At 38.7% G+C, this 27,852-nt stretch overlaps 1 protein-coding gene across 1 annotated transcript in view; it reads left to right on the top strand.

Moving 5' to 3' along the window:
• Positions 1-402: 402 nt before the first annotated feature.
• The window catches only part of LOC130909393 (signal transducer and activator of transcription 5B-like), a 35,614-nt gene continuing 8,164 nt past the window's right edge, over positions 403-27,852 (top strand). Inside the window, exons 1-18 of the mRNA XM_057825786.1 lie at positions 403-530; positions 1,111-1,248; positions 5,199-5,355; positions 5,496-5,585; positions 6,762-6,939; positions 7,468-7,598; positions 10,443-10,594; positions 10,671-10,826; positions 15,964-16,143; positions 16,272-16,359; positions 16,619-16,741; positions 16,888-16,980; positions 20,828-21,034; positions 21,134-21,228; positions 21,320-21,462; positions 23,156-23,311; positions 23,879-23,930; positions 27,242-27,349. Coding sequence (XP_057681769.1) covers positions 1,121-1,248; positions 5,199-5,355; positions 5,496-5,585; positions 6,762-6,939; positions 7,468-7,598; positions 10,443-10,594; positions 10,671-10,826; positions 15,964-16,143; positions 16,272-16,359; positions 16,619-16,741; positions 16,888-16,980; positions 20,828-21,034; positions 21,134-21,228; positions 21,320-21,462; positions 23,156-23,311; positions 23,879-23,930; positions 27,242-27,349 — 2,237 coding nt within the window. The 5' untranslated portion in view covers positions 403-530; positions 1,111-1,120. The remainder of the gene's footprint in view (positions 531-1,110; positions 1,249-5,198; positions 5,356-5,495; positions 5,586-6,761; positions 6,940-7,467; positions 7,599-10,442; positions 10,595-10,670; positions 10,827-15,963; positions 16,144-16,271; positions 16,360-16,618; positions 16,742-16,887; positions 16,981-20,827; positions 21,035-21,133; positions 21,229-21,319; positions 21,463-23,155; positions 23,312-23,878; positions 23,931-27,241; positions 27,350-27,852) is intronic.

The raw sequence follows: 27,852 nt of genomic DNA, 5'->3' as shown, positions 1-27,852 counted from the left end.
TTGGTTGTCAAATGAGGACCGCAAAATATTGTCCCGTAGGCCGCAATTGGCCCACGGGGCGCCAGTTTGTGGCAACTGTAATAGACAACATAAGTAAAAAAAAAAATAATCATAAGTTTAAAAATATTGTTGTGTTCACAGTTTATTTCTATTGTGTGTACTGAAATGATTAGGATATGTGAATGTTCTATTTATCTTGAGCGAGGCTTAGAGCGTGGTTCATTTATATTTGCCGTTAGGTTAGGAAGATTTTACGAATAAAACTAAAATAAACACAAAAAACAACGCCATAATACACATTACAATAAATAATGTTGATGACATAATTATGAAATGTTAGGTTTTATTTCGAAAGTTAGAAACGGAAGTTGCCGCTAATATTGATGTGTTTTCATCGTTTCACCAACAGCTGGCATTTCAGAATGTAGCGCGACCGTCAACCACTGTGACTTTTAAAAAGTTGTGTTTACGTGTGTCCGGCTGCTACTTTTGCATGGTGTTTCAGTCAACTGCCCTACAGCCTTTATAAGGTGAGTTTTTTCGCAACCATACAAGTTGCATGTTGCATTAGAGAGTTTCAGTTTGACTCGTAAACTGTAATTTGACAACCTTATCGCTGCTTGCGAATGCTAGCGAAGATGATAGCATACTTGCGCTAGCTAGCACGGCGCACTTTCTACAAGTCCACGAAGTGAAAAAAACCCCCAAAACAACTACAACCGGAAACGCAATTCCAGAGAAAAAATATATAATAATTCAGTTTTATCGAGATTTTTAGATTATACTTTACCTTTGGTTGTCGTCTACTTGGTTAGTGTGCATTAGAAATATCGTTAGCAAGCTAAAACCTCCGTTTAGGCAGACCAATAGCAATCTGCTCTCTTCAGTCTGTACTGTGCACACACATTGTAGAGTTTTAAAAGTAAACGCCTATACTCCAATTTAATAAAAACTGCTGCTAATGCTTTGAAGAATTAAAAAGAAAAAACCAAAATAGTTTTATGAACAGTAATGTATTGACAATAGTGCTTCTCAGCGTCTGAAATATGGTCTTACGAATCCCCTCTTTTCAACTGTTTGACGTCACGCACACGCCCCCCACTTCCACAGGAGCACCACCATGGCCATGTGGATCCAAGCCCAGCAACTACAGGGCGATGCCTTACACCAGATGCAGGCTCTTTACGGCCAGCACTTTCCAATTGAGGTTCGACACTACTTGGCCCAGTGGATTGAGAGCCAACTCTGGTAATCAATGTTTCTTTTCCAAACAGCAAACTCCATACAGTAGGTATATCAATGTGACATTTGCTAACAGGTTTCTTTTTAAGCTGTTGATCCAGCACTTTTTAAGCACATCTTTTCATTTGGATGCATTGAAGGGACTATACGGGCTGTTAATTTAAGATAGTTTTCTACTCCGTGCATGCTCCAACAATGCCCTGCTGAGTACACATAGCCCTGACATTTTAATTGACTGCCTCAAAAGCACATTTTCTTACCTTCATTAGAGGGACTTCTGGGCGAACAAAGGCCTGTGCGCGTCAACGTTCTTTCACCGAGCCTTGCCCAGTCTCCGCTTGACAAAACACTTTTATAACCCACTTTAGACATACGACTAGCATAGACTTCATAATTGTATTGACGGGTCACAACCGTCAGCCACTGCGCAACGCCTCCAGTCCGCTTCAGTTATTCGCAGTCGGTCAACATATTCAGCGATTCTATGCCAGATTTAAGTTGAAAAAGTAAGAAAGCTGTACCGCATACAAACGGGAAGGATTGTCTCAGGAGTGATTCGTTCGAGGATTCAAGGTAATTATTATATTTTTCGTACCATGCATGCATTTTGAAACGTGAAAAAAAACAATGGGAGAAATTAGCCACTACGGCATTGGCGTCATAGTTCACAATATGTACATAAAATAAATGGTAACTGCACGTTTTTTTTTTTTTTTTTCTATTCACCAAGAATAAAGACTGTTTTACGTCCATATCTACAAAGAATTCAGGTATTTAAGCATTTATTCACAAGAATTTTCAATGGAAATAAGTCTTTGTTTTTACATGGCGGCTGCTCCATTTGCTTACTGACTAGCATCATAGTTCGCAATATTTACATAAAATAAATGCTAACTGCGCTTTTTTTTTTTTTTTTTTTTTTGCTTTTAACCATGAATCTAGACTGTTTTACGTCCATTTTGAAACGTGAAAAAAACAATGGGAGAAATTAGCCACTACGGCATTGGCATCATAGTTCACAATATTTACGTAAAATAAATGCTAACTGCACGTTTTTTTGTTTGTTTTTTTAACCAAGAATCGAGACGGTTTCACGTCCATATCTATAAAGAATTCAGGGATTTAAGCATTTATTCACAAGAATTTTCACCGGAAAATGTCTTTGTTTACATATGGCAACCGCCACATTGACTAACAGACTAGCACCGTACTTCGACATATCCAACCCGTTCACTTCGCCCTGCCTCTGTTCCCCCCCTCTCCGTCCCCCATGTCCGCCTCTCCACCCTTGGTTCCAGAGCTTTTAGTCATTGCGCCCCCCAGCTCTGGAACTCCCTACCCCCTGATGTCCGCAGCATATCTACTCTATCACTTTTCAAATCTCGACTGAAAACACACCTGTTCACTCTTTCTTACCCACCATAACCCCTAGCTGTCATATTTTTTACCTCTTTTTATTGTGCTTTTAAGTTTTTAATCCTTTTAATACCTTTTATCGTACTGTAATCCCATGCCTCTTGTGAAGCGTCTTTGTGTATTTGAAAAGCGCTCTAGAAATAAAATGTATTATTATTATTATTATTATTATTATATTTACGTAAAATGAATGCTTTTTTTTTTCTTTTAACCATGAATCGAGACTGTTTTACGTACATATTTATAAAGAATTCAGGGATTAAAGCATTTATTCACAAGAATTTTCGACGAAAAAAGCTGTCTGTGATTCCACTCGGTCAGCTTTGACGGCCACGCCAACAACAGTGCAGGTCCCCTATTAATCGGCCCTGCACCCTGTGTCCCGTCAATATTATTATGAAGTCTATGCTACTAGGCATGTACCCGTATGAGATTGTGACGGTTGATAACCTTAAGCCAAAACATCACGGTATCACGGTATTGCAATTACAACTCTAAAATGTGTTACTTTGAGATATCTGGGTTTAAAAAAAAAACAACAACTTTTTTTCCATTGAACAGGATTTTTATTTCTCAGACATATTAGGAAATTGGAACATAAGTATAATGTTAGAATAAACAAACAAACAAAAAAAGACACGAAATATTCTAAATAGAATTAAAATAAATGAAATCTTTTGGATGAGGCTAAACCCATAGCTACAGCTCAACCTTATTACCATCAGAACAAAAATAATTTCATTATTTTAAATAAAAAGCACGTGTTTATGACTGGTATCATGTTTAAAATTATACACACACTGTCTTTCTCAACACAGACAGTTGCCGGAGATTAAAAAAAAAAAACACCAGGTTTTACCACCGCTAGACACACTAAACATGCTGGAGATAGCTCTAGCTGGTGGGAAACAGCATTCACTAATCTTTAATTTTGTATAAATGCGAAATCATATTGGAGGTATTGCCTCCTCGGCAGCCACCTTCTGCAAACATTATTTACATGTCGGTTGGCCCTGCTCCTCTAAGCCGCGACCGTCTGTAACTTTTCTGTAGCCAAAGTATTCCCACACCAGCGATTTTGTTTTCGTCGATCGGAGGAAAAAATTCAGAAGTTTCACCTCCTCCAGCCATCATGTAGCACAGCTGACTCACTGACACTGAGCAACAACCAGTGGGGGAAGGTTGAGCCTTACTTTTTGGGACATAAAAATAGCTAATACCTTAGGGAAGGTATGACGGAATTTTTTTGCGGTTTTGAAACCTTTTGAAACGTTTTCATACCACGGTATACCTTGAAACCGGTAATTGAGACATGTCTACTTAGTACTAACTGTTTTTACTAGGGTTGTTCCGATCATGTTTTTTTTGCTCCAGATCCGATCCCGATCGTTTTAGTTTGAGTATCTGCCGATCCCGATATTTCCCGATCCGATTGCTTTTTTTGCTCCCGATTCAATTCCAATCATTCCCGATAATTTTTCCCGATCATATACATTTTGGCAATGCATTAAGAAAAAAATGAATAAAACTCTGACGAATATATACATTCAACATACAGTACATAAGTACTGTATTTGTTTATTATGACAATAAATCCTCAAGATGGCATTTACATTATTAACATTCTTTCTGTGAGAGGGATCCACGGATAGAAAGACTTGTAATTCTTAAAGGACAAATGTGACTTTGTATATTGTGACTAAATATAGGCATCTAGTGTATTTGTTGAGCTTTCAGTAAATGCCCAAATGCATGACTGGAAGTGGAACCATGACTGTGCGTAGTGCTACCAATTGATATATCTTCTCTGTGTCAGGAAATAACATAGGGTGTTAAGAAAAGGATCAATTACTACTTTGCTTCCCCACATTGCTTCCCACGATATTTCTAATCGTAGGGAGAGGGATTGTAAGGCTTTAGCCAATTAACAAAAGGCTCCAAAGGCTTCCAAAATTCACTCTACTCATTTTACACTGCCTTTTAGCTCTCTATATACGTAAAACGGCGCCATTACAGATTGAGCGTGACAATGCGTGAGTGGGTCGTGCAGCGCATGCATTAATTGCGTAAAATATTTTAACGTGATACATTTTTTTAAAAAATTCATTACCGCCATTATCAGGATAAATTTGATAACCCTACCTAAAGCCAAAGCTAAAGACTCTGGATGAGTGTAACATATTATGTCTGTAACGTGAAATACAATTAGAAAACGATTTAATTTAAAAAAAAAAAAAAATATATATATATATATATATATATTTAAAAAATGTATGTCCGAAATTTGTTTGCAGATTCCGATACTTTGAAAATGACGTGATCGGACCTGCGGGACATCTCTAGTTTTTACATTTCTGGTACTGGTTTGATGGGCCAAATGTTCGTTGCTTTACGTTCATGCCTGCACAAGCATGCAGGAGCTGCAGTTATGCTTAGGCCAGAGGTGGCAGTCATGAGTAAAAAAGTGACAAACTGTACAGTCCCTTTAAAATGGATGTAGTTTGGCTAAACTGTCTTTTACAAATGATTTAATTTCAAAGGGATTCAATCGAGTTGGGCAACCCAGCTGAGGAAGCCAAGGCCAAGCGTCTTTTGGACAACTTGGTGGCAGAGCTCCAAAGGAAAGCCCAGCTTCAGGGAGGAGAAGATGGCTTTCTTCTAAAGATCAAGCTAGGACACTATGCAAACCAGCTAAAAGTAAGCTAGACTTGTCAGTAAAGGAACAATATGTTGTAATATCCTTTCAGAACTAAGTGCTAATGAAGCTTGATTTTTCTTTCATTTTTGAATACCGACATGATTGTGAATATGTTCTTAAAAATTTCTGTTCAATGCAGAGTACTTATGACCGCTGTCCTTTGGAGCTAGTGCGCTGCATCAAACACATCTTGTGTTCCGAGCAGCGATTGGTTCAGGAAGCTTCAAATGTAAGTTTCGCACCTTGTCGAGCAATTGACTTTAGCATTTAATCAAAAACAGCTAAGTACTTGCTGCAGAAGCTATGGTACAACAATTTTGAGACCATAAATAAATAGGACAAATTCTGAGTCAACAGACTCCAATGTATTATAGAAAAATCCCGAATTACTATTGTGCAGCCATTGACGAGTACTTCAAAATATCACAGCGCAATATGTACTCTTTGAGATTTTGTTTCCAACTGGCGGTCGCTCTTCCCAGAATGGCTACTAATTACGAACGCTGCCGAAGAAGTAGGAAAACAAAAGATATGAAGCAACACGTGGTAACATTTCAGTTTTGGTCGATTTTTAGCGACACCGGTCGACAAGAGTGGTAGTGTTTTGCCTTAAGAAAGACTGCGTTTCCCATAAGGACCAGAGCTACGTTTCCCATGAGGACCAGTGCACACCCGCACAGTGTCGTAAAATCATCAATCAATCAAAAATCAATCTCCCAGTCGCCTGCAGATGGATGAAACAACATTTCTGTTTCCAACAGCTATGTGAAGGATGAATCGTAATAACGTAATGAATCCAGTTGTGGATGAACCATAGCATATGACGGTTAGCCGAGTGGCGAGTGACGTATGCCGTGAAGCAGTCAGCACATTTGTATTTTTTATTTTATTTTTTTTATGTGGCGGGGTTCCTGCCAACTCCCATTAAGTTAATTAGTGCCGGTGAAAACGATACAGACAAGATATAAAAGAGGTGTCATTGAACTAGTTGTCAGTCGACATATTGTCATAAATGTTATAAATATTTTATAAAGGTTGAGAAGTTACCGAGTGTTGCTTCAAACAAAGTGCAAGCTATCCACTTGACCTAGATATTGTAAAAAATAAACCTGCAGCATAGAGCAGAAAAAATTATAAAGTGCAGAAAGTATAAATTGTTTTATAAACATTACAGCTGACTGCTAGAAAAAATTGGAGCATTCAGCAAATAAATGCAGTTTCTTCTGGAGGATGCTATTTAACAGCGACATCTAGCGGCTGTAATGAAAAAACAACATGTAAAATATATTGTAAATTCTGCAAATGCAATGAAATGAGTCAGAATGTTTTCAGGACAGGATTGATTTTTTAAAAAAATCACGTCTACTGTTGTTATTGAAGAGGTTCTGATCTGCTTCATGTCCAGGCAAATTGTGTAATAGGGGGACAGACGTTGGACAGTCTGTCCCAGCGCCATCAGCAGATCAATCAGGCCTTTGAAGAGCTCCGGCTAGCCACGCAGGAGACTGAGAATGAACTGAGAAAGCTGCAGCACAGCCAAGAGTACTTTATCATCCAGTACCAGGAGAACTTGCGTATCCAGGGTATGCACTCATTCACTTCATTATGTGTTCTTAAAGGGAAAAAAACAACACATTTACCATATTTTTTGCACTATAAGGAGCACCTGACAAGCCACCACCCACTAAAATTTGACACAAAAACTGCAAACGAACTATCTCTCTTTCTCCCCCTCTCGCTCTGAAAAATAGCTTGCGCAGAGAAGAGGACCCAAAGCGCGACCGCCGAGTCCCTGCCTGTCTCATACACAAATTTATTTTCGAGTCTTTTGAACAGGAGTAAATCTCTGGCTCAGTAACTTTACCTGCATCCATCATAACATCATGTCGTACCTCGATGCATCTAATAATCGATTTTTTTGCCACACCGCTAATAGTCAGGTGTGCCTTATAGTCCGAAAATTACGGTAATTAAAAATGTATTATATCGTGGCATATCGGTACAGTATATTACACTGCACTAACCACAATAGTTAAATATCTAAACCACTAAATAGTGCTTATTCATTCCCTGTTTTTTCCTGGCTCTAATTTTGATTCCATTTTGGTCAGCCCAGCTGAGCAGCCTTAGCTCCCTGCCTCCAGCTGAACGCACCCAACGGGAAACCCCCCTACAAAGCAAGAGGGCAACTGTGGAGGCCTGGCTCGCCAGAGAGGCCAGCACATTACAAAAATACAGGCTTGTATGACTATACCACGTTATTATAATTTCTTTGCTGGCAAGTTTACTGGTTTACAACTCAAGGAGTCTCCACTCTCCACCCTTAAATGACTAGCCTCAAAACAAATGTTAAATGTATGGAAAAAAAATGTAACTTATGTGCAACAAGACTAGGGCTGCAGCTATCGATTATTTTAGTAGTCGATTAATCGATAAACCGTTAGTTCGAATAATCGAGTAATCGGATAAGGAACATGAAAAATTAAATTAACTGAGCTGAGCCTCAAACGGTTAAAAAAAATAAAATAAATGAGGATCTATGTACAACAAAAGAACAATTGGCTAACTTACATCGCAAAAGTCCGCTAGTTCAAATGCTATAAAATGCTGAAACTTTTTTAAAATGCTCTTAAGAAATGGTTCAGACACATATAGACCCTACCTTTTTCACGTAAAAATTCACAGCCTTACTTGCACACTGGATTCGTTCGTCTCCAAACCGAATGGTTCCTTGGCGGTACTAATGGGATCCAGCACGTCAAAATGAGTCACTCCGACCCATTTTTCAGAATTGAGTTTTTGGCATAATAATACAGTCTCAGTTTTCCAATGAAATACCCAAATTAACCACAAGTTTCCAAAATGGCTGATAACTCATCCTCGGCTCTAAGATCCAGTAGCAATCTAATTTAGTTATTTTTCCAGTTTGCCGTGTTGATAATTGTGATGTTTGTTGACCGATTTCCGTCTTACTGCCAAGAAAGAGGAAATGACAATCAGCCCGCCATTATATACAGTGGTATGAAAAAGTATCTGAGCCTTTTGGAATTTCTCACATTTCTGCATAAAATCACCATCAAATGTGATCTGAACTTTGTCAAAATCACACAGATGAAAAAACAGTGTATGCTTTAACTAAAAACACTCAAACATTTATAGGTTTTCATATTTTAATGAGGATAGTATGCAAACAATGACAGAAGGGGGAAAAATAAGTAAGTGAAACATCACATTTGTTGTTTTGTGCCGCCCCCCTTTGGCAACAATAACTTCAACCTGACGCTTCCTGTAGCTGCAGATCAGTCTGGCACACTAATCTTGGCTCATTCTTCTCTACAAAACTGCTGTAGATTCCTGGGATGTCTGGCATGAATCGCTGTCTTTAGGTCATGCCACAGCTTCTCAATGGGGTTCAAGTCTGGACTTGACTTTTGACTTTTTTCTTCTTCTGAAACCATTCTGAAGTTGATTTACTTCTGTGTTTTGGATCATTGTCTTGTTGCAGCATCCATCCTCTTTTTACGTAGCTTCAACTGTCCGACAGACAGACTCAGGTTTTCATGCAGAACATCCTGATAAACTTTTGAATTCATTTTTCCATTAATGATTGCAAGTTGTCCAGGCCCTGAGGAAGCAAAACAGCCCTAAATCATGATGCTCCCTCCACCATGCTTCACAGTGGGGATGAAGTGTTGATGTTGGTGAGCTGTTCCTTTTTTCCTTGTGTGTTACTCCCAAACAATTCAACTTTGGTTTCATCAGGCCACAAAATATTTTGCCAAAACTTCTGTGGAGTGTCCAAGTGCCTTTTTGCAAACATTAAACGAGCAACAGTGTTTTTTTAGACAGCACAGGCTTCCTCTGTTGAGGCCTCCCATGAACACCATTCTTTGCCATAGTTTTTCATATAGTTGATGTGTGGACAAAGATTTTTGACTGTGCCAGTGATTTCTGTAAGTCTTTAGCAGACACTCTAGGGTTCTTTTTTACCTCTGAGTATTCTGCGCTGAACTCTTGGGGTCATATTTGGTTGACGGACACTCCTTGGGAGAGAAGCAACAGTGCCAAACTCTCTCCATTTGTAGACAACTTCTCTGACTGTCGGTTGATGAACATCCAGACTTTTTGAGATGATTTTTTAATCCTTTTCCAGCTTTATATAAATCAACAATCCTTCAGACAGCTCTTTTAACCGAGCCATGATGCACATTAGAAAAGTGCTTCTCATCAAGACAATTCTTACCAGGTGTTTGTTTTATAGTGGGCAGGGCAGCTTTAAACCACTCATCAGTGATTGGGCACACACCTGACTTAAATTGTTTGGTAAAAAATGGTTTCAATTGCTCTTTAAAACTCCTTAGGCAGAGGGTTCACTTACTTATTTTCCCCCTTGTGTCATTGTTTGCATGCTATCCTTATTAAAATATGAAAACTGCTAGTTAAAGCAGACACTGTTTTTAGATCTGTGTGATTTTGACAAAGATCACATTTGATGGTGATTTTATGCAGAAATGGGAGAAATTCCGAAAGTTTCAGATTCTTTTTCATACCACTGTATACGCGGGAATTAACCTGGACGCGACATGAATGAAAGCAGCCCGTTAATTCCCGGGTCGCAGCACGAAAACTAACTTCGTACAGTGGTAAAAGCAAGTATTTGATACACTGCCAATGGGTTTTCCCATTGGTAGTGTATCGAATACTTGTTCTCCCCACTGTATATATCATGGCGGGACGATTGTCATTATACTAGGACGTGACCTGCTTAATGTCCGTGTCGACTCGGGAAATTGCTTTCAGACATAGGGGTTACCTGTTTACATCCCAGGACTTAACTGGAGTTCAGCATATGTCTGAATGGGGCTTTTGATTTCCAAAATCAGGATAAAACAGATTTGGAATCATTTTTTGTGATAGCAAACATCTTCTAGTTTTTCAGATATTTCATCATTGTTGTCCAATTTATGTAGTAGTTGTTTACATTGTTATGAGAACTCACCGACACATGCTTAGTGCTCTTTTTGTATTTGCCCTCTGTTAATCCAAAGCTTGTGTTCTCAGTCTGAGGTTAACTGTGCGTTTGCAGGACCTTTCAGAACAACACCAAAAGACCCTGAGCCTTTTGAGGAAACAACAAACTTTGATTTTAGATGAGGAGCTCATACAGTGGAAGAGGAGGCAGCAGTTAGCTGGCAACGGGGGTCCTCACGAGGGAGGACTAGATGTTCTTCAGTCCTGGTAGGGATTCCTTTTGCCTAAAAATCATTCTTATGTCCAAGTAGACCTTTATGTGTCCGTGTATTCATATTTTCAGGTGTGAAAAATTGGCCGATTTAATCTGGACAAATCGGCAGCAGATTCGACGCTGCGAACATCTTACTCAGCAACTTCCTCTGCCAGGCTCCATGGAAGACGTGCTGAACAAACTCAATGCCGACATCACTGATATCATCTCCGCTTTGGTCACAAGGTGAAACTCGCACCTCATCCTTCTTGGGCTATGTGAAAGGTGCAGTGGCAAAACGTAAACATCACATATAGCAGAACAATTGAACGCTATGCTTCCCGTGGTGGTTATACTCGATGTCCCTTTAGGGGCTCCGTACCTGTCTGTCCTGTCAGCCCGTACAACCACCTCGGGAAGCATAGCGTTCAATTGTTCTCAGGCATGAAAATCTCTCACCTTTCGGCGAAATTCGCCGTTTTGAAGTCAAAAAGGGCGACCTACGTGAATTGCATAGATCCGAGGAGAAATTCATTTTTGGGAGGGGGGGGGGGGGTCGGGAGGTTTTATTTAATTATTATTATTATTATCATCATGTGATTAACTTAGTACGTAAACTAGGCCTGAACGATATTGGAAAAAACTATTGTCGCGATTTTTTTTAGGTTTGCAATATATTGCGATATTATATTGCGATATTAAAAAAAAAAAGATCTATCTTTTTTAAAGAAATTTTCACTAAATGACTTGAATAGCTGTTTGGAAATACTTTACATAACACACCGTGACCACAGTGTATTCATATAATACCGTTTAATTTGTTAATGATGAAGATTTCTGTATGAAGGTATCCAGGAAGTCATGTCTGCACAAAATAGATCATTTATTGAATACAATATTTTACACTTCAACAGCAGCAAATACATTAAATGATAAATAAAAGAGCAGGTGCATTAGTCCCCTTAGTTTTTGACAAAATATAACAAATAAAAACTTCTGTAAAATAACAACAAAGTTGTCAACATATTTGAACAAAAATATTAAATATGACAAATAAAAGAGTTGCTCACAAACTATAACAATAAATAAAAACCTCAGTAAAACAACAAAGTTGTCAACATATTTGAACAAAAATATTAAATATGACAAAAGAGTTCACAAACTATAACAATACATAAAAACCTCAGTTAAACAACAAAGTTGTCAACATATTTGAACTTAAATATTAAATCTGACTAATAAAAGTGCAAGTGCATTAGTCCCCTGAGTTGTTTACACAAAATATAACAATATAAAACTGCAAAACGGCAACAAAGTTGTAAAAATATTTCAACAAAAATATTAAGTATCAAAACTTTATGTGCAGCTGTACTATATATAGTTATTTGAAAAATACGGTTTACAATAAATTTAAATATAAAAGAAACAAACTCAATTGAACTTGTAAATAATTGAACTGAATAACTGCAAATAACTGTGATGAATAACAGAACCATTTTAACTCCCAAATTTCCTGCCTTCCTGATAGCTGTCACATTAAAAGAAGAAAAGACATTCCTTCAGCTGTGTTATGTATTTGTCTGCATATCGTCCACCTTCCTTGCTCAGCAATTCTCAACTGGGTCTCATAGGTTTTTGGCCAAGACTATTAGTTTATCCACTATAGCAGGCTTGAGACAATAACGTTGGCACGTAACAATGTTCCCACCTGTGCTAAAAAGCCTCTGATGGGGAGCTCGTAGCAGGAATGCATAGATACCTGCGTTTTAAATGGTCCCACATGTTTGACAGATTACTTCTTGTTGAGGCAACCATGGCGAGGCACTGTCGACAGGGCTGTTTTTTGTCCCTTATAGTCTTGTTCTTGCCAAAATACTTCCAAAACTCCTTTTGGATACAGTCTTCCTTGCTCCTCCAACGTGTTGATTGCTTGCTTTCACTTTGAGAACGGGCCCTCCTCCCTCCGCTCTGCTGTTCGGCCCCTCCTCCCTCCACTCCGCTGTTGCAGGGGGAGGGGGAGGAGCCGATGACTTGCTGGAGAGAAAGAGAAGCTGTGCGCTTTTTTCCCCCTCTCCTTCCTCAAAACAAACGTTTGTGGATTAAAAAAAATGAAATTAAAAAACTATCGCACGTCCTTGCGATGGGACTATTGCACATGCGCACATCGCGATGGCGATGTTTAAACGATATATCGTTCAGGCCTAACGTAAACTGAGCACTTAAGAACACAGTCAGCAAATCCTTCTAGATGCTTCGCTGACGAGAACCAATCATCGGCCCAAGCTCCGTTCCATTATTCCAAACGCGCGCACTCCTTACTGTACATGGAATGCTCGGAGAGCCTTTGGTTGCATTGCAAAGCTGCGAAAACAAAAAGCAGGCCTTATCCACACCGGGGCAGACCAGAGCGCAGCATACACACTTGCCTGTATTTGCCAGCAGATTGAATTTGGTGAGGAATGGTTTCAATCGTTTTCACATTTTGCGATATAAAAAAGTTACTGCCATTCGTTGCAGCTTGCGTTGAACACTGCCAGAGCTAGCCAAATCTCCCATGAAAAAAAATAGCTCCCGTTAAATTGGCGTCAAGCTTGTGTATTTAGCGGTAATATAAACGAAGAAACACACTGTTGAGTCAAATTAAGCGGCATGCTCTCGGATGGAGGGGGCGCCTCACATCGCTCCCGTCGTCCGCCGGAGACGCGTTATTTTCGGCTTGGATTTAAGCTGACGGCCGGTGTCGGCACAACAGCGGCCCGACGAGTGGTGGGAATGAGTCCTGCTTCTTAAAGCTTTTCAGAAATACAGGGATCCCTCGTTTTTTGCGGTTAATGGGGACCAGAACCCGCCGCAATAAGTGAAAACCGCGAAGTAGCGCCCCCCCCCCCCATTTTTTCGTGCGTGTACAATGCATTTATTCAGATTTCACATTGGAAAAAAAAATATATATATATATGACATGTTTTTTCACTTTTTTCACCAAAGTATCATTTATAAATAGTTTTCAAGCACTTCAAAATGTAAGAATTATGATAAGTTTTAAACATGTTACTGCCCCACCGAATTATTTTTAAACAAGAATAAAGTAGTAAGAAAATGCTTGGCTTTATTAAATGCTTCATAGTGAGTCTACTCAAACCCTCTCAGGCTTTGGTAAACGGTGATTGACACATGTGCAAAGTTTTTCTTTTTATATATATTTTTTTGTTTGAAGCAACTTATTTGATTGAATAATAAAGACACAAATGTCCTAGCCAAAATGTGGCCCAAACGCAAAACAACTTTACTTCAATGGAAAGATTTGTTTCAATCAAGAAAAATAGTTTTCAAATGCTTTTTTTGTCTCAAATTTATTTTTGCAATCAAAAACAATTTTTTTTATTGAAGTGACTTTTTGGGGATTAAAAGTATATACTGTATTTTGATTGAAGCAACTTTGTTTTTGATAGAAGTAACTTTGTTTTTTGATTGAATAATAAAAACACAAATCTACCTCCATCGCTATTGAGAGAGAAAGAAATTAAGAAAGCTTTAAAACTAAAAGCCACCGGGGAGTCTGTTTTTTTGTTTTTGTTTTTTTTTTAAAAAATATTTATATTTCATTACATAGACATGCCTCGTAGGGAAAGGAGATTGAGGGATAAAAAAAGGAGTTGGATGAGGCTACTAAAGGCAGTGGATACCTCATCAGCTGGGTGAATAGCAGACCTGGTAAGAACAAGTTTGCAAGGATAGTCGGGCATTAAATACAATTATAAACACAATTACAATGTTATTTTTCTATAAGATTTTTATGTCATTGCTTTATTAATCATTAGGTGCTAGAGTTGTTAAGTAAGGATAATAATGAAATATTAGTTTTAAGAAAACTGTGCTGTTGGTGGCTCAGTGACCATCTGATGTGGTTTGTTCTCAGATTAACAAGTTGAGGAAGGAAGTTTTGATGCAGAGGTTGAAGGAAGAAAAGAGGCAGACTGACTGAGTCACAGCCAGAAAGTGTTGCTGACAGTTTTGATTTCTATTCACTGTTGCCCCCTCCCAATTAAAGTATGTCACAGTCGCAGCCAATTATTATCTAAAGCTTGTTAAAATTGAAGTTACGTTGTTTTAAGGTGTATTAAATACTTGTTCATGTGCCCCTTTTGATCTACGAGCACCCGCCCCTCCACCGGTCTCTGCACGGCCCTGCTGAAACACAGTGTGGGTCGACAGAGCTCAATATTTTGTTGGGGTGTACAGTGTACTGGAACATATTTCCTCCACACCCTTCTCACCTTTTTAACCCCTGACCCATTTTCATGCCTGGTTCTGCTATATGTTGAATTGTTGCAATTGGCTAACTTGCATAGCAAAAGTCTGCTAGCTTAAATGCTATATAACACTAATGTTTACAATATTTGGGGAACTTGTGTTGCAAAAGTCTGCTAGCTGAAATACTATATAATGCTAATGTTTACTAGATAGTTTTTGGTGCGCACTAGAAACAATGCAATGCAACAATTGGCTAACTTTCATAGCAAAAGTCTGCCAGTTTAAATGCTACATAATGCTAATGTTTACCAGATTGTTTCTAGTCTACACCAGAAACTATCTGATACACATTAGCATTATTTAGCATTTAAGCTAGCGGAATTTTGCTATACAAGGTAGACAGTTGTTGCAATTGGCTAACTTGCATAGCAAAAGTCTGCAAGCTTAAATGCCAAATTGTTGCATTGTTGCAATTGGCTAACTTGCATAAGAAAAGTCTGCTAGCTTAAATGCTATATGATGCTAATGTTTACCACAATTGGCGAACTTGCGTTGCAAAAGTCCGCTAGCTTAAATGCTATATAATGCTAATGTTTACCAGATAGTTTCTGGTGCGCACTAGAAACAATGCAATGCAACAATTGGCTAACTTGCATAGCAAAAGTCCGCTTGTTTAAATGCTTTGCTAATGTTTACAAGATAGTTTCTGGTGCGCACTCTGAAGCTATCTGGTACACATTAGCATTATTTAGCATTTAAGCTTGCAGAATTTTGCTATGCAAGTTAGCCAGTTGTTGCAACTGGCTAACTTGCATAGCTAAAGTCTGCTAGCTTAATTGCTATATAATGCTAGTGTTTACAACAATTGGCTAACTTGCATAGCAAAAGTCTGCCAGCTTAAATGCTATATAATGCTAATGTTTACAACAATTGGCTAACTTGCATAGCAAAAGTCCACTAGCTTAAATTGTATATAATGCTAATGTTTACCAATTTTTTCTGGTGCGCACCAGAAACAATCTGGTACACACCAGAAACAAACTTGTGGGCTACAAAGGATCGCGATATATCACCGTTTCAATTTTCTTTTTTTTCCCCCACACCCCTAATATTAATACGCCCCTGTTTATAGCACCTTCATCATAGAAAAACAACCGCCCCAGGTGTTAAGAACCCACACCAAGTTTGCGGCAACAGTGCGACTTTTGGTGGGTGGGAAGCTCAATGTCCACATGAATCCACCTCAAGTCAAGGCTGTCATTGTGAGTGAGCAACAGGCCAAAGCACTACTCAAAAATGAAAGCACACACAGGTAAAAAGTAGGACATTGCTGTTTCTATGACTATAAATACTATTTGGTTCACCTCTGCATTGTGAGATGACAAAAAATGTTATTTTGTTCCATTCATGACATCATCGAATTTCTTCCCCCATTGATAGTGAAAGCAGCGGTGAAATTCTTAACAACAACTGTGTGATGGAGTATCACCAGGCGACAGGCACTCTCAGTGCACACTTCAGAAACATGGTAGGGTTCCAGTTTCAATACCTTTCATGTTTCTAATGAAATATTGAGATAAAGCAAAAAATCACAATGCTTTCAGCAGTTCGAAAGAATTCATGTTTTCATAACCAAGCTTTTACACATACAGTCATGGTCAAACGTTCCCAAAAAAACATCGTGCATGTCAGTATTATTTTTATTTGTACCTATAAAGTATCATAAGTTTTACTCTATGTCAATGTATTAAGAAATTAAATCATTATTTGATTATCCCTGTGTGCAGTCTCTGAAGCGAATCAAGCGTTCGGACCGTCGCGGTGCAGAGTCGGTGACTGAGGAAAAGTTCACGGTTCTGTTTGAATCGCAATTCAGCATCGGTGGCAATGAGCTAGTATTCCATGTCAAAGTAAGGGATTTTTTTTTTAAACAGTTGTTTAAAATTTAAAATGATTGTTTCACAATATCTCTCCTGGATGGTGAATTTTAGCTTTTTCATTCTCTGCAAGCCGTTTTCCTGTTACCCTTACCCCTATTCTTTGCTTGTACCTGCAGACTTTATCACTACCCGTGGTGGTGATAGTCCACGGTAGTCAGGACAACAATGCCACAGCAACAGTACTTTGGGACAATGCCTTCGCTGAACCAGTGAGTTGACCTCAAACGTAATTCGTTAGCGCAGGGGTCTCCAAACCGGTCCTCGAGGGCCGCTGTGGGTCCCGGTTTTTGTTCATACCGATCAAGCACAGACCTTTTAACCAATGTGGTATCTACTAAAACAAGCAGCACCTGACTGCAACTGATTACACTTTAAAACACCAGATTGGTGAAAAGGTGCGGTCATGTTTTGTTGGAGTAAAATCCTGTACCCGCTGCGGCCCTACGTGGAATAGTTTTAGCGCATAGCTGGATTATACTGCTCCAGGAACACACATAATCATAGTAAAACAAATAGCGAATAAAATGATAATTACAATATCAAAAGAAGAACCATAACAAATTTCAAATATCTCATTAGCCAGGCTAATGTCATAGCTCTCAGCTACGGTACATGTACGTAAAGTGTAGCTTATAACAGCTACGTTACCATACGTGATAATATGACTTTTTTTCTCGTAACAATAGTACGATTTACATCTTGTAGGCCAGGGGTCGGCAACCCAAAATGTTGAAAGAGCCATATTTGACCAAAAAAAACAAAACAAAACGATACAATATGTCTGGAGCAGCAAAAAAATTAAAAGCCTTGTATAAGCCTTATAATGAAAACACCAGCTGTATGTATTGATATTAGCTATATTAGCCTACTATCAAAATGACTAAGTTGGCTACAAATACGTAATTAGCCTTTATGATTAAATGTTTCTTTTCCCTGCAGTGAATGCTATAGAGCAGTGTTGTCCAAACTATTCCACATAGGGCCTCAGTGGGTGCTGGATTTCATTCCTACAAAACAAGACGACATCTTTTCACCAATCTGGTGTCTCACCAGTGTAAACAGTTGACTGCAGTCAGGTGCTGCTTGTTTTAGCACAAACTTCATTGGTTAAACTGTCTGTGCTCGATTGGTAGGAACAAAAACCAGGACCCACAGCGGCCCTTGAGGACAGGTTTGGACACCCATGCTATAGAGCAGGGGTGGGCAATTAATTCCACAAAGGGCCGCAGTGAGTGCGGGTTTTTGTTCGTACCCATCATGAGGACAGCCTTTCACCAATCTGGTTTCTTACAAGTGCAATCAGTTGATTGCAGTCAGGTGCTCCTTGTTTCCACTGAAACCTCATTGGTTATGCTGTGTATGTGCTGAATCAGTTGGAACAAAGACCAGGACCCACTGCGGCACTCGAGGACCGGTTTGCCCACCCCTGCTATAGAGAATGACGCACCACAAGACTACTAATGTTTGAGTAATGTTTTTCCTCATACAGAAACTATATTAAAACAAAAAATATATTTCCCTCCCCCATCTTTTTCCATTTTCAAAGAGCTCCAGGGAGCCACTAGGTCAGCACTAAAGACTAGAGCTGCGGGTTTCAGACCCCCGTTGTAGTCCTTCTTTTTAATTTTATTTGGTCCGAATAAGTACTACAATACCACAACAATAATAGTCCTTCTATTAACGGACCCATTTCAAGGTGTAGGGGGAAAAATCTTTTTTTTTTTTTTTTTTTTTTTTTTTTAACCTGTCCTGTTCAACTGTTTGACACAGAGAATGGTAGTCTAAGTGCCCGGGTTGTCTGAACAGTTTTAATGTTTCACATTGAGGGTCTGATATACTCCCACTGTGATCATTCAAAATACCTTTTTATTATGACAAAGCAGCGAACAGGAAGGGCTTATGGGGGACAGAAGAAAAGCAACACAAGTGAAGAAAGAAAAGAAACACATACACAAACAACAACAAGAAATACATAGAACATCTAAACTAATAATTAATATGCTAGTGCCATCGTACGCGAGATGTATTTCCGGTTTACACCATGTGGGGGCCTATTGGCCAGTGAAAGACGGGGATGGAGGTGTCTATAAACTAAGTGATTGAAAGACAGTGTACACAAATCAGTTCTGTGATCTAGAACCCAGTAATCATGTGAATCTCTTATGAATGTAAGCCCGTTGGCGACCAACCCTACGCCGCCCCATCGCCAATCCCGGCACCAGGACCCCCAACCCGAGCATGCCCTACCGCACCCAGCAGCAAGCGCGCCCAATGGGGCGCGCGACAGCCCTGCAGACGGGCGGAGAAGCCCGTAGGGGGAAAATTCTAATAGACGTGTAAAGAGTTTCACTAGTTTTGGTGAGAAGGTGAAGTTTTGGGGAATAAAAGGGCATTTATAAAAACTTGAAAAAAAAAGTGCATTTATCAAAGTTACGTCAGCCGTGATTGCGTATATCCGTCTGATAACAATAATAAAGAAAAATAGGGGTGCACGATATCCATTTTTTTAAACCGATATCGTTAACTTCCTGCTCCTCAAGGCCAATACGATAACCGATAATATATATAGAAGTTTTAAATCCATATTCACCTGAGTTTTTGAACACCTGTAGGTCAAAAATACTAGTGGTGGATTTAGCATAGATTTGACTTTGACCTAATCAGAATTTTCATGATGACATGAACATTATTATAATGAACAAAACAAAGACAAGAAGAGTTTTGACTTCAAATAAAGTGCCCATATTTATTTTTTTCAAATAAATATAATTTCAGTCAATCACAGTCAATCAGTCAATATCATTGACGACGTATTCCACTGAAAAATGAGCACTGATCTGATACATAAACCCAAAAGGTATTGTGCTTTGTCAGGAGATAAAACATTTGGTGCAACATGAGAGGAGACTTTTGCGGTCTTGGTCCATGAAACAACTTTCTTTACCTGGCAATTATAGGACAGCAAGCAAGCAAGTCAATAACCAAAAGGCCTCTCAAGAACTTGTAAACATACCACTGTAAAATGCAAACATTTGCTAATTGCCGTAGTAAGGTTTATCACTCAGTGATGGAAAAATACGGCCTCTAGAATTGTAACAAAACTTTGCATTGTTGCAAAACAGGAGTCGAAACAAACGCGCACACATCCCAATCCCCCGACACCGTGCCAAAAATATTATATATTATCCGGCCGATAAATTATGTTATTGGATTTATTGGGATGATGTCATAATTCCTATTATCAGACCGATAATTATCGTGCAACTCTAAAGAAAAACAATAACAAAATAAACGCGCACACATCCCAATCCCCCGACACCGTGCCAAAAATATTACATATTATCCGGCCGATAAATTATGTTATTGGATTTATTGGGATGACGTCATAATTCCTATTATCAGACCGATAATTATCGTGCAACTCTAAAGAAAAACAATAACAAAATCACAGCGGGCTGCCGCGACATGCGATGCTATCTCTCGCTATCTCACCCGTTCTCCCATTCTTCCTACTCACTTCCCCCTGCATCACAGCTCCCGAGTCCGATCGTCTCTTAAGGGGGCCGCGCTTAGTTACGGACAATACAATACGCAATGAATAGGTTGCCGCTGAACCCTTCACACTTGGCTAGCGCTAGTTTGAAACGGCCTGAATTTTTTTTTTTTAAACATTTCATTTGCAAGGCGTGGCGACTTTTATTTTGTTGTGGCGGGGTGCCACAAACTTTAATATGTTGGTGAAATCCTGTAATGAAAAAATGTGTTATATTGAGGCACTTACAGGTGTGCATTATGTATGAAAATGAATTTGATTCGAATTAAATGAAAACTCGTTCATTAATGGTGCCCATATAATACGTAGACAGAACATGAGTAAGATACTGAACTCGCAATTAGTTCTGAAGCTTTATCAGAAGGTCAAATAGGAGACTGTTAAGGCACCTTGAATAGTTGTAAAGTGCTACACACGTGAAAGCCTTTTTGCTATCAATAAACATGACAGTATCGTTAAACTTTTCTTTCTTTATTCTTTAAGTTTGTATTTTTTGTCTTCAGGGTCGTGTGCCTTTCATTGTACCAGACAAGGTATTATGGAATCAACTATGTGAAGCCCTAGATATGAAGTACAAGGCAGAGATGCATAGTGGCCGCGGCCTGTCAGAGAATAACCTGGTTTTCCTAGCACAGAAAGCTTTCACGAGTACAAGTAACAACCCAGAGGAATACCGCAACATGACCATATCTTGGGCACAGTTCAACAGGGTGAGTCCATCATTTTTCCACTCTCAGTATTTAGTTTGATAAGGTGAATCGATACTCCTGAAACTGCGTAGTTACTCTCAACTCGGCTTTTTTGAACAGGAGAATTTACCCGGACGCAACTTCACCTTTTGGCAGTGGTTTGATGGAGTCATGGAACTTATGAAGAAACACCTCAAGCCCCATTGGAATGATGGGTAATGGAAAACAGCAGCCTTTGTTTGTTAATGTACAGATGTAGAAGCATCTAATATATCATAAATACTGTAAAATTGTGAAATTTTGCAGGGCCATCCTGGGTTTTGTGAACAAACAGCAGGCACAGGATATGCTCATGTCAAAACCCAATGGGTCATTCCTCCTGCGTTTTAGCGACTCTGAAATCGGTGGCATCACTATTGCCTGGGTTGCGGAAAACCCCAACAAAACGGGTATTTGCTCATCGAATCTGATGGGTAGTTTTATACGTTTTTTAACATCAAATTCAAACATTTTGGGGGAAAATACAGTGGTATGAAAAAGTATCTGAACTTTTTGGAATTTCTCACATTTCTGCATTAAATCACGATCAAATGTGATCTGATCTTTGTCAAAATCACACAGATGAAAAAACTGTCTGCATTATAGGTTTTCGTATTTTAATGAGGATAGTATGCAAATAATGACAGAAGGGGGAAAGTAAGTAAGGGAACCATTACATTTAATATTTTGTGGCCTCCCCCTTTGGCAGCAGTGACTTCAACCAGACGCTTCCTGTAGCTGCAGATCAGTCTGGCACACCGATCAGGACTAATCTTGGCCCATTCTTCTTTACAAAACTGCCTTAGTTCAGTTATATTCCTGTAATGCCTGGCATTAATCACTGTGTTCAGGTCATACCTCAGCATCTCAATGGGGTTCAAGTCTGGACTTTGACTTGGCCACTCCAGAGTGTATATTTTGTTTTTCTTAAACATTTCTGAAGTTGATTTACTTCTGTGTTTTGGATCACTGTCTTGTTGCAGCATACATCTTCTTTTTAGTTTCAACTGTCCGACAGATGGCATCAGATTTTACTGCAAAACATCCTGATAAACTTTTGAATTCATACTTCCATTAATGATTGCAAGTTGACCAGGCCCCGAGGTAGCAAAACAGCTCCAATTCTTGAATCTCCCTCCAACATGCTTCACGGTGGGGATAAAATGTTGATGTTGGTGAGCTTTTCCATTTTTCCTCCACACATGAAGTTGTGTGTGACTCCCAAACAATTCAACTTTGGTTTCATCAGGTCACAAAATATTTTGCCAAAACTTCTGTGGAGTGTCCAAGTGCCTTTTTGCGAACTTTAAACAAGCAGTAATGTTTTTTAGTGGAGTCCATTGAACACCATTCTTGGCCATAGATTTACATATAGTTGATGTGTGCACAGAGACATTGGAATGTGCCAGTGATTTCTGTAAGTCTTTAGCTGACACTCTAGGGTTCTCTTTTACCTAGTGGTGGACAACCACTCCTTGGGAGAGAAGCAACAGTGCCAAACTTTCTCCATTTGAAGACAACTTCTCTGACTGTTGATTGATGAACATCCAGACTTTTAGAGATGGTTTTGTATCCTTTCGCAGCTTTATACAAATCAACAATCTTTGATCGCAGGTCTTCAGACAGCTCTTTTGACCGAGCCTTGATGCACATCAGACAATGCTTCTCATCAAGCATCAAGACATTTCTTACCAGGTGTGTGTTTTATAGTGGGCAGGGCAGCTTTAAACCAATCGTCAGTGATTGGGCACACACCTGACTTAAAATGTTTGGTAAAAATTGATTTCAATTACTCTTTAAGTCTCCTTAGGCAGAGCGTTCACTTATTTTCCCCCCTTCTGTCATTGTTTGCATGCTATCCTCATTAAAATATGAAAACCTATAAATGTTTCGGTGGTTTTGGTTAAAGTAGACACTGTTTTTACATCTGAGTGATTTTGACAAAATTCAGATCACATTTGATGTTTTTATGCAGAAATGTGAGAAATTCCAAAAGGTTCAAATACTTTGATACCACTGTATTGTGAGAACAAATGGAGGTCATAATGCTATACAGTTCTAGCTTTTAATATTGGTGCTTATGCTGTTCCTCTTGGGGAGTAGGTGAAAGGCTGGTCTGGAATCTGTTGCCTTATACATCCAAGGATTTCTCCATTCGCTCCTTGGCGGACCGTATCAGTGATCTGAACCATCTCTTGTTTCTCTATCCCGACCGACCTAAAGATGAAGTCTTTGCCAAGTACTACACACCACCACTCTGTATGTATCAGCAGAATCTCTGTACATTTTCATGTTGAATACGTATTTGTGACCTAGCATAGAAAAATGAGACCAATGTCAAACAGATTCTGAGATTGTTTAGCTAATATCATTATGAGCTAAAATTAGAACGGGACTGAATAAGGATTTTCTATTATACTACCATTAATTGTATTTTACTTTTACTCTAGCTTAATGTTTACAGTAAATTGTTCCTCACTATTTTCTGCATTCATGTGTCAAATTTGATGGTTGTCACATCTCATTATTATGCTGGTTCTAAGGACAAGTGAATGGTTGTTAGCATTTTTTAAATCCAAGATGCACGTGTCAAAAAAATTATAATCATAATTTCACGTGGTTGAAACGTCATCGCAAATGTTGGAAAGCTAAAATTAGTAGAACAAAATATGTTTTAAAAAATGAGTCACTGTGAATCATTTTGCTGCGCCAGGTTACATTTTATGCTGTAAAAATATGATGGAGAATATATAATTGATGGAATTGGAAATATTAGTATATTGACCTTGAAATAACATTGATGTGAATTTATTTTGTGTCTTGCAGCAAAAGCTGTGGATGGCTACGTGAAACCACAGATCAAACAAGTTGTGCCAGAGTGAGTTATTTATCAACTGTGTTTCTGAACTGTGTGACACATGATACTGTAGTCAGATAATTAGAAGTGTGACAATTTCAGCACTATTGTGGGGGATTGTTGCAGTCTTTGAAGATAAAAGTGCACTCTTGTATCACTAATTTGATGTACAGTGGTCCCTCGTTTTTCTCGGTTAATGGGACACCCCGCAAAAATCGAAAAACCACGAAGTAGAGGCTGAACTTACAGTATTTACATTTAAAAATATATTTGGCGGAAAACACTAAGGTGACTTGAAGTTCCGCTCTGAGACCCCCAATTTGGCCAAATTTCAAAATTGTCCTATTTGCATGTGTGATGCATCATTGGAAAGCCTAAAATCTCAATTTTCTGGGGGAAGAAAACATTTTGAACAGGAGGGCATTTAAAAAAAAAAAAAAAAAAAAAAATGTTTTTAAACAGCAAAACCCTATCTGGAGGTGAGAGCATGCGAGAGCAGAATTACAGACGCCATGACTTTAACAAGATATTATCGAGTACCGGTACTTACCTTGTTTCGATCCAAAAACTCCATGTAGCATGTATCACCGAGTGTCAAGACGCAGCTGTGAATGGCCACAGCCGGAGTTTTTGCAGATTTTATGGGTGAAACATGGTAATATAACAAGGGTCGCAATGCAGAAATCGCAGACATCAAGGAGTGGTCAAGGAGTGGAGTGGTGGTCAGTTTTATATAGTTACCCTTTTAAATGTTTTTTTTTTTTATCTATTTTATTTTTTTTCGTTTGGATCGATTATTATCTAAAATATTGGGGAAAATGCGACAGTAACAAACAAAATACAATTAAGCGATGGTTATGAGGTAGATATCCGTGACTTTTTTAGAGACACCATTTTTCTCATTGTGACGACATTTGTTTAAAAGTTTAAAATATGCAAGTGAATAATTTTTGAAAGTTTTTTTTTTTTTTTTTAAACGAAATATTCCACATCAATTAATGATTCTAAGCTAAAAATGACATTTTGAATAATAGATACAATTACCGTATTGGGCCGAATATAAGACGGCCCTGATTATAAGACGACCCCCTCTTTTCAAGACTCAAGTTTGAAAAAAGACTTTTTGAACACCAAATTAATTTTTATACAGAAAATAGTTACAGTGCATCCGAAACAAATGATTATAACAATACATTTGAGAGAAAAAGCATGTTATTTTGCCCAATTTAAATCTTAATATCTGAACATTTAAATATGTAAACTAAAGTGCAATCACTTTCGTAAATGAATGGCTTCTGGTTTTTGAAATGTAAATAAACCAATCTATAGACCCTACTCACGTGACGTCACAGCCACGCCCCCGCGCCATGATGTCCGCATACTCGCCATAGAAATGCATTAGCGCTTCGTAAATTCTTCCTATTATTGCACGTTTTACTGCTCGTCAACATTAATACTCAAAATGGTGAAGTCGTTTGTGGCGGTCGGTTGCAAAAACAGAGAAGATAGACGGAGAGACTTGAATTTTTACCGTATTCCGAGAGACACGAAGAGGAGGCCGCGATTGACTGCTGCAATTCGACGAGAAAACTGGGCTCCAAACGACTACCACAGATTATGTAGTAGTCATTTTATATCTGGTAAGATGCATTTAATATATATTTAGAGGGTTTTGGGCTGACAACCACAATTAAGATCATTGCTAGGCTAATCGCCGACAACATACACGTATGTATGTAGTTAGTGCTATCGCTAAACCATATAAACATTAAAAGCCCTAGCTCCATTGACAAATGACATGAAATACATTAGACTTGACAGTGGATGTTAGCAAGAACAAAAGATTTTGAATTGAAAATTTCGTAACTCACCTTCCGAGCACAAGATTCCTGCCGAATTTTCGTGTACGAGGACGTGTTTCACCTAACCAGCAACGTAGCATTTATAAGCCTCCAAGCTCTTAAAGTTGTTCAAACTTTCGTGAGAATAGGCTGATTTTGTGTGGGTATCAGATGTCAGGCGAAGCCAGCGGGTCGAAAAACATCGATTTAGACATCAAATACGGATCTGGCGAATGGATAAACTGAAGCTTTTCCACGTAACGCCTTTTATGCAACGGATCCAATGAGTTTACAGCGTCAGATAACACCGGGGCTTCCATGAATTGCTCTATAACTTGCTCGACTAATTGAAAACAATGAGAATAGGTCTGAAAAAGAGGTACAATATGGCGGCCGGAAACAGCGACACGCCCATTTTGTGACGTAGGTGAGTAGGGTCTTTTGTGATAAAACAACAATATTGCAATAACTGAATTAACCATCAAATTGATGCCTAACTGTAATTGTAGTCTTGAAACAAATCTGGATAAGGAAAAACATTGCAATAAAGCAGCTGAGATCTGTCATGACAGAACATCGCTTCAATGATATCTGGCACCATCTAGCGTTGTGAATGGGTATAACGTCTAGACCGACACCCACTTTTTCAGTCTTATTTCAATGCAAAAAACAGTCTTATATTCAGGCCAATACGGTACTTACCTTTTTATGGCTAGGTTGAAACAAAAGCGGTTGCGCGACATCTGTAAACTGGGGTTTCCAGGGTAAAACGGACAAATTAAAAATAGTTTGGGGGCTTAATGTGCCATGAATCTGGTGTGGCAGTATATAGACATATTATTCTATCAAACACAACAGTTCTTTTGGCTTAAAATACAGCAGTTTATTTTAAAGAGGGGTGCAAGAGCAGAGGCTGCTTTTTCAGTCTTGTCTGTGTTTTCTGCCATATATATACTCACACACACTGTATGGCATTAGTGGAATCACATTTTATTTTATTATTTCATTTTATATTTTATATGTTGGGTGTTTTGCCTCTCCTGGTCAAAAAGGCTCCCAACATCTGACATATTTTAAACTTCTTTTTCATATATTTTTTGTCATGAATGGGACACTTAGCATCCATGTAACAGCTGCGCCCCCCCCATGTTAACTTAATTTGTAAGCAGTATACTGGTTGATTTCAAAACTGATAGAGAATAAAATATAGATTCACAAGTTTGTAGTTTTATGCATTTATTATGAAAGTATCTGTTAAACAGTGAAAATTAGAGGAAAACCTAAGATGTGGATCTAGAGTGTGTACCCCTGAATCTTCTGCTTGCGCCCCTAAAATTTTAAATTAGGAGCCACTGTGCGACCCTAGTAAAAAATGTTAGTTTGGAGTCCTGTGAGCATTTTTTGTGTATCACTACAAATACTGTCAGTTGTAAGTATTTTGAGATTTTATCATAATAATGACTGGACCAATCATAAAATATTGTCTACCAGATTCACCACCCCAAATCCTGAACCTTCCGGAACAACTCCTACATTCATGGACCAGACGGCTTCCCCATCCGTGGTTAGCCCCAACAATTTTGCTGCCTATCACTCCATGTAAGCATGCATCCTAACTTTAACTTATTTCCAGTTGCTAAGGAGCTAGAATGAAGAAAGTACAAAAAACAAAATGATAATGAAATGCAGAGCTGCAATGAAAAATGCGAAATGAGTCGATATAAGCCATCTCATAGACTTCATAATTGTACTGACGGGTCAATTCAGCCAGCCACTGCGCAACGCCTTCCAGCAGGGGACCAGGCATCCCACAATCCGCTTCAGTTATTCGCAGTCGGTTGCAGCGACATATGCAGCATTCAACGCCGGATTTAGGATAAAAGTACGAAAGCTGTACCGCATTCAAACAGGAACGATTGTCTCAGGGGTGATTTGTTCAAGGATTCAAGGAAATTATTATATTTTTCATACCATGCGTGCATTTTGAAACGTGAAAAAAATCAATCGGAGAAATTAGCTGCTACGGCATTGGCATCATAGTTTGCAAAATGCCTGTTTTTTTTTTTTGTTGTTTTTTTTTGTTTTTGTTTTTTTTTTTGTTT

The sequence above is a fragment of the Corythoichthys intestinalis genome, chromosome 21, assembly GCF_030265065.1.
Source record: "Corythoichthys intestinalis isolate RoL2023-P3 chromosome 21, ASM3026506v1, whole genome shotgun sequence".
In the NCBI taxonomy this organism is placed as follows: Eukaryota; Metazoa; Chordata; class Actinopteri; order Syngnathiformes; family Syngnathidae; genus Corythoichthys; species Corythoichthys intestinalis.
Note: the sequence above shows the minus strand (reverse complement) of the source record. Positions and strands in the feature narration are given on the sequence as shown.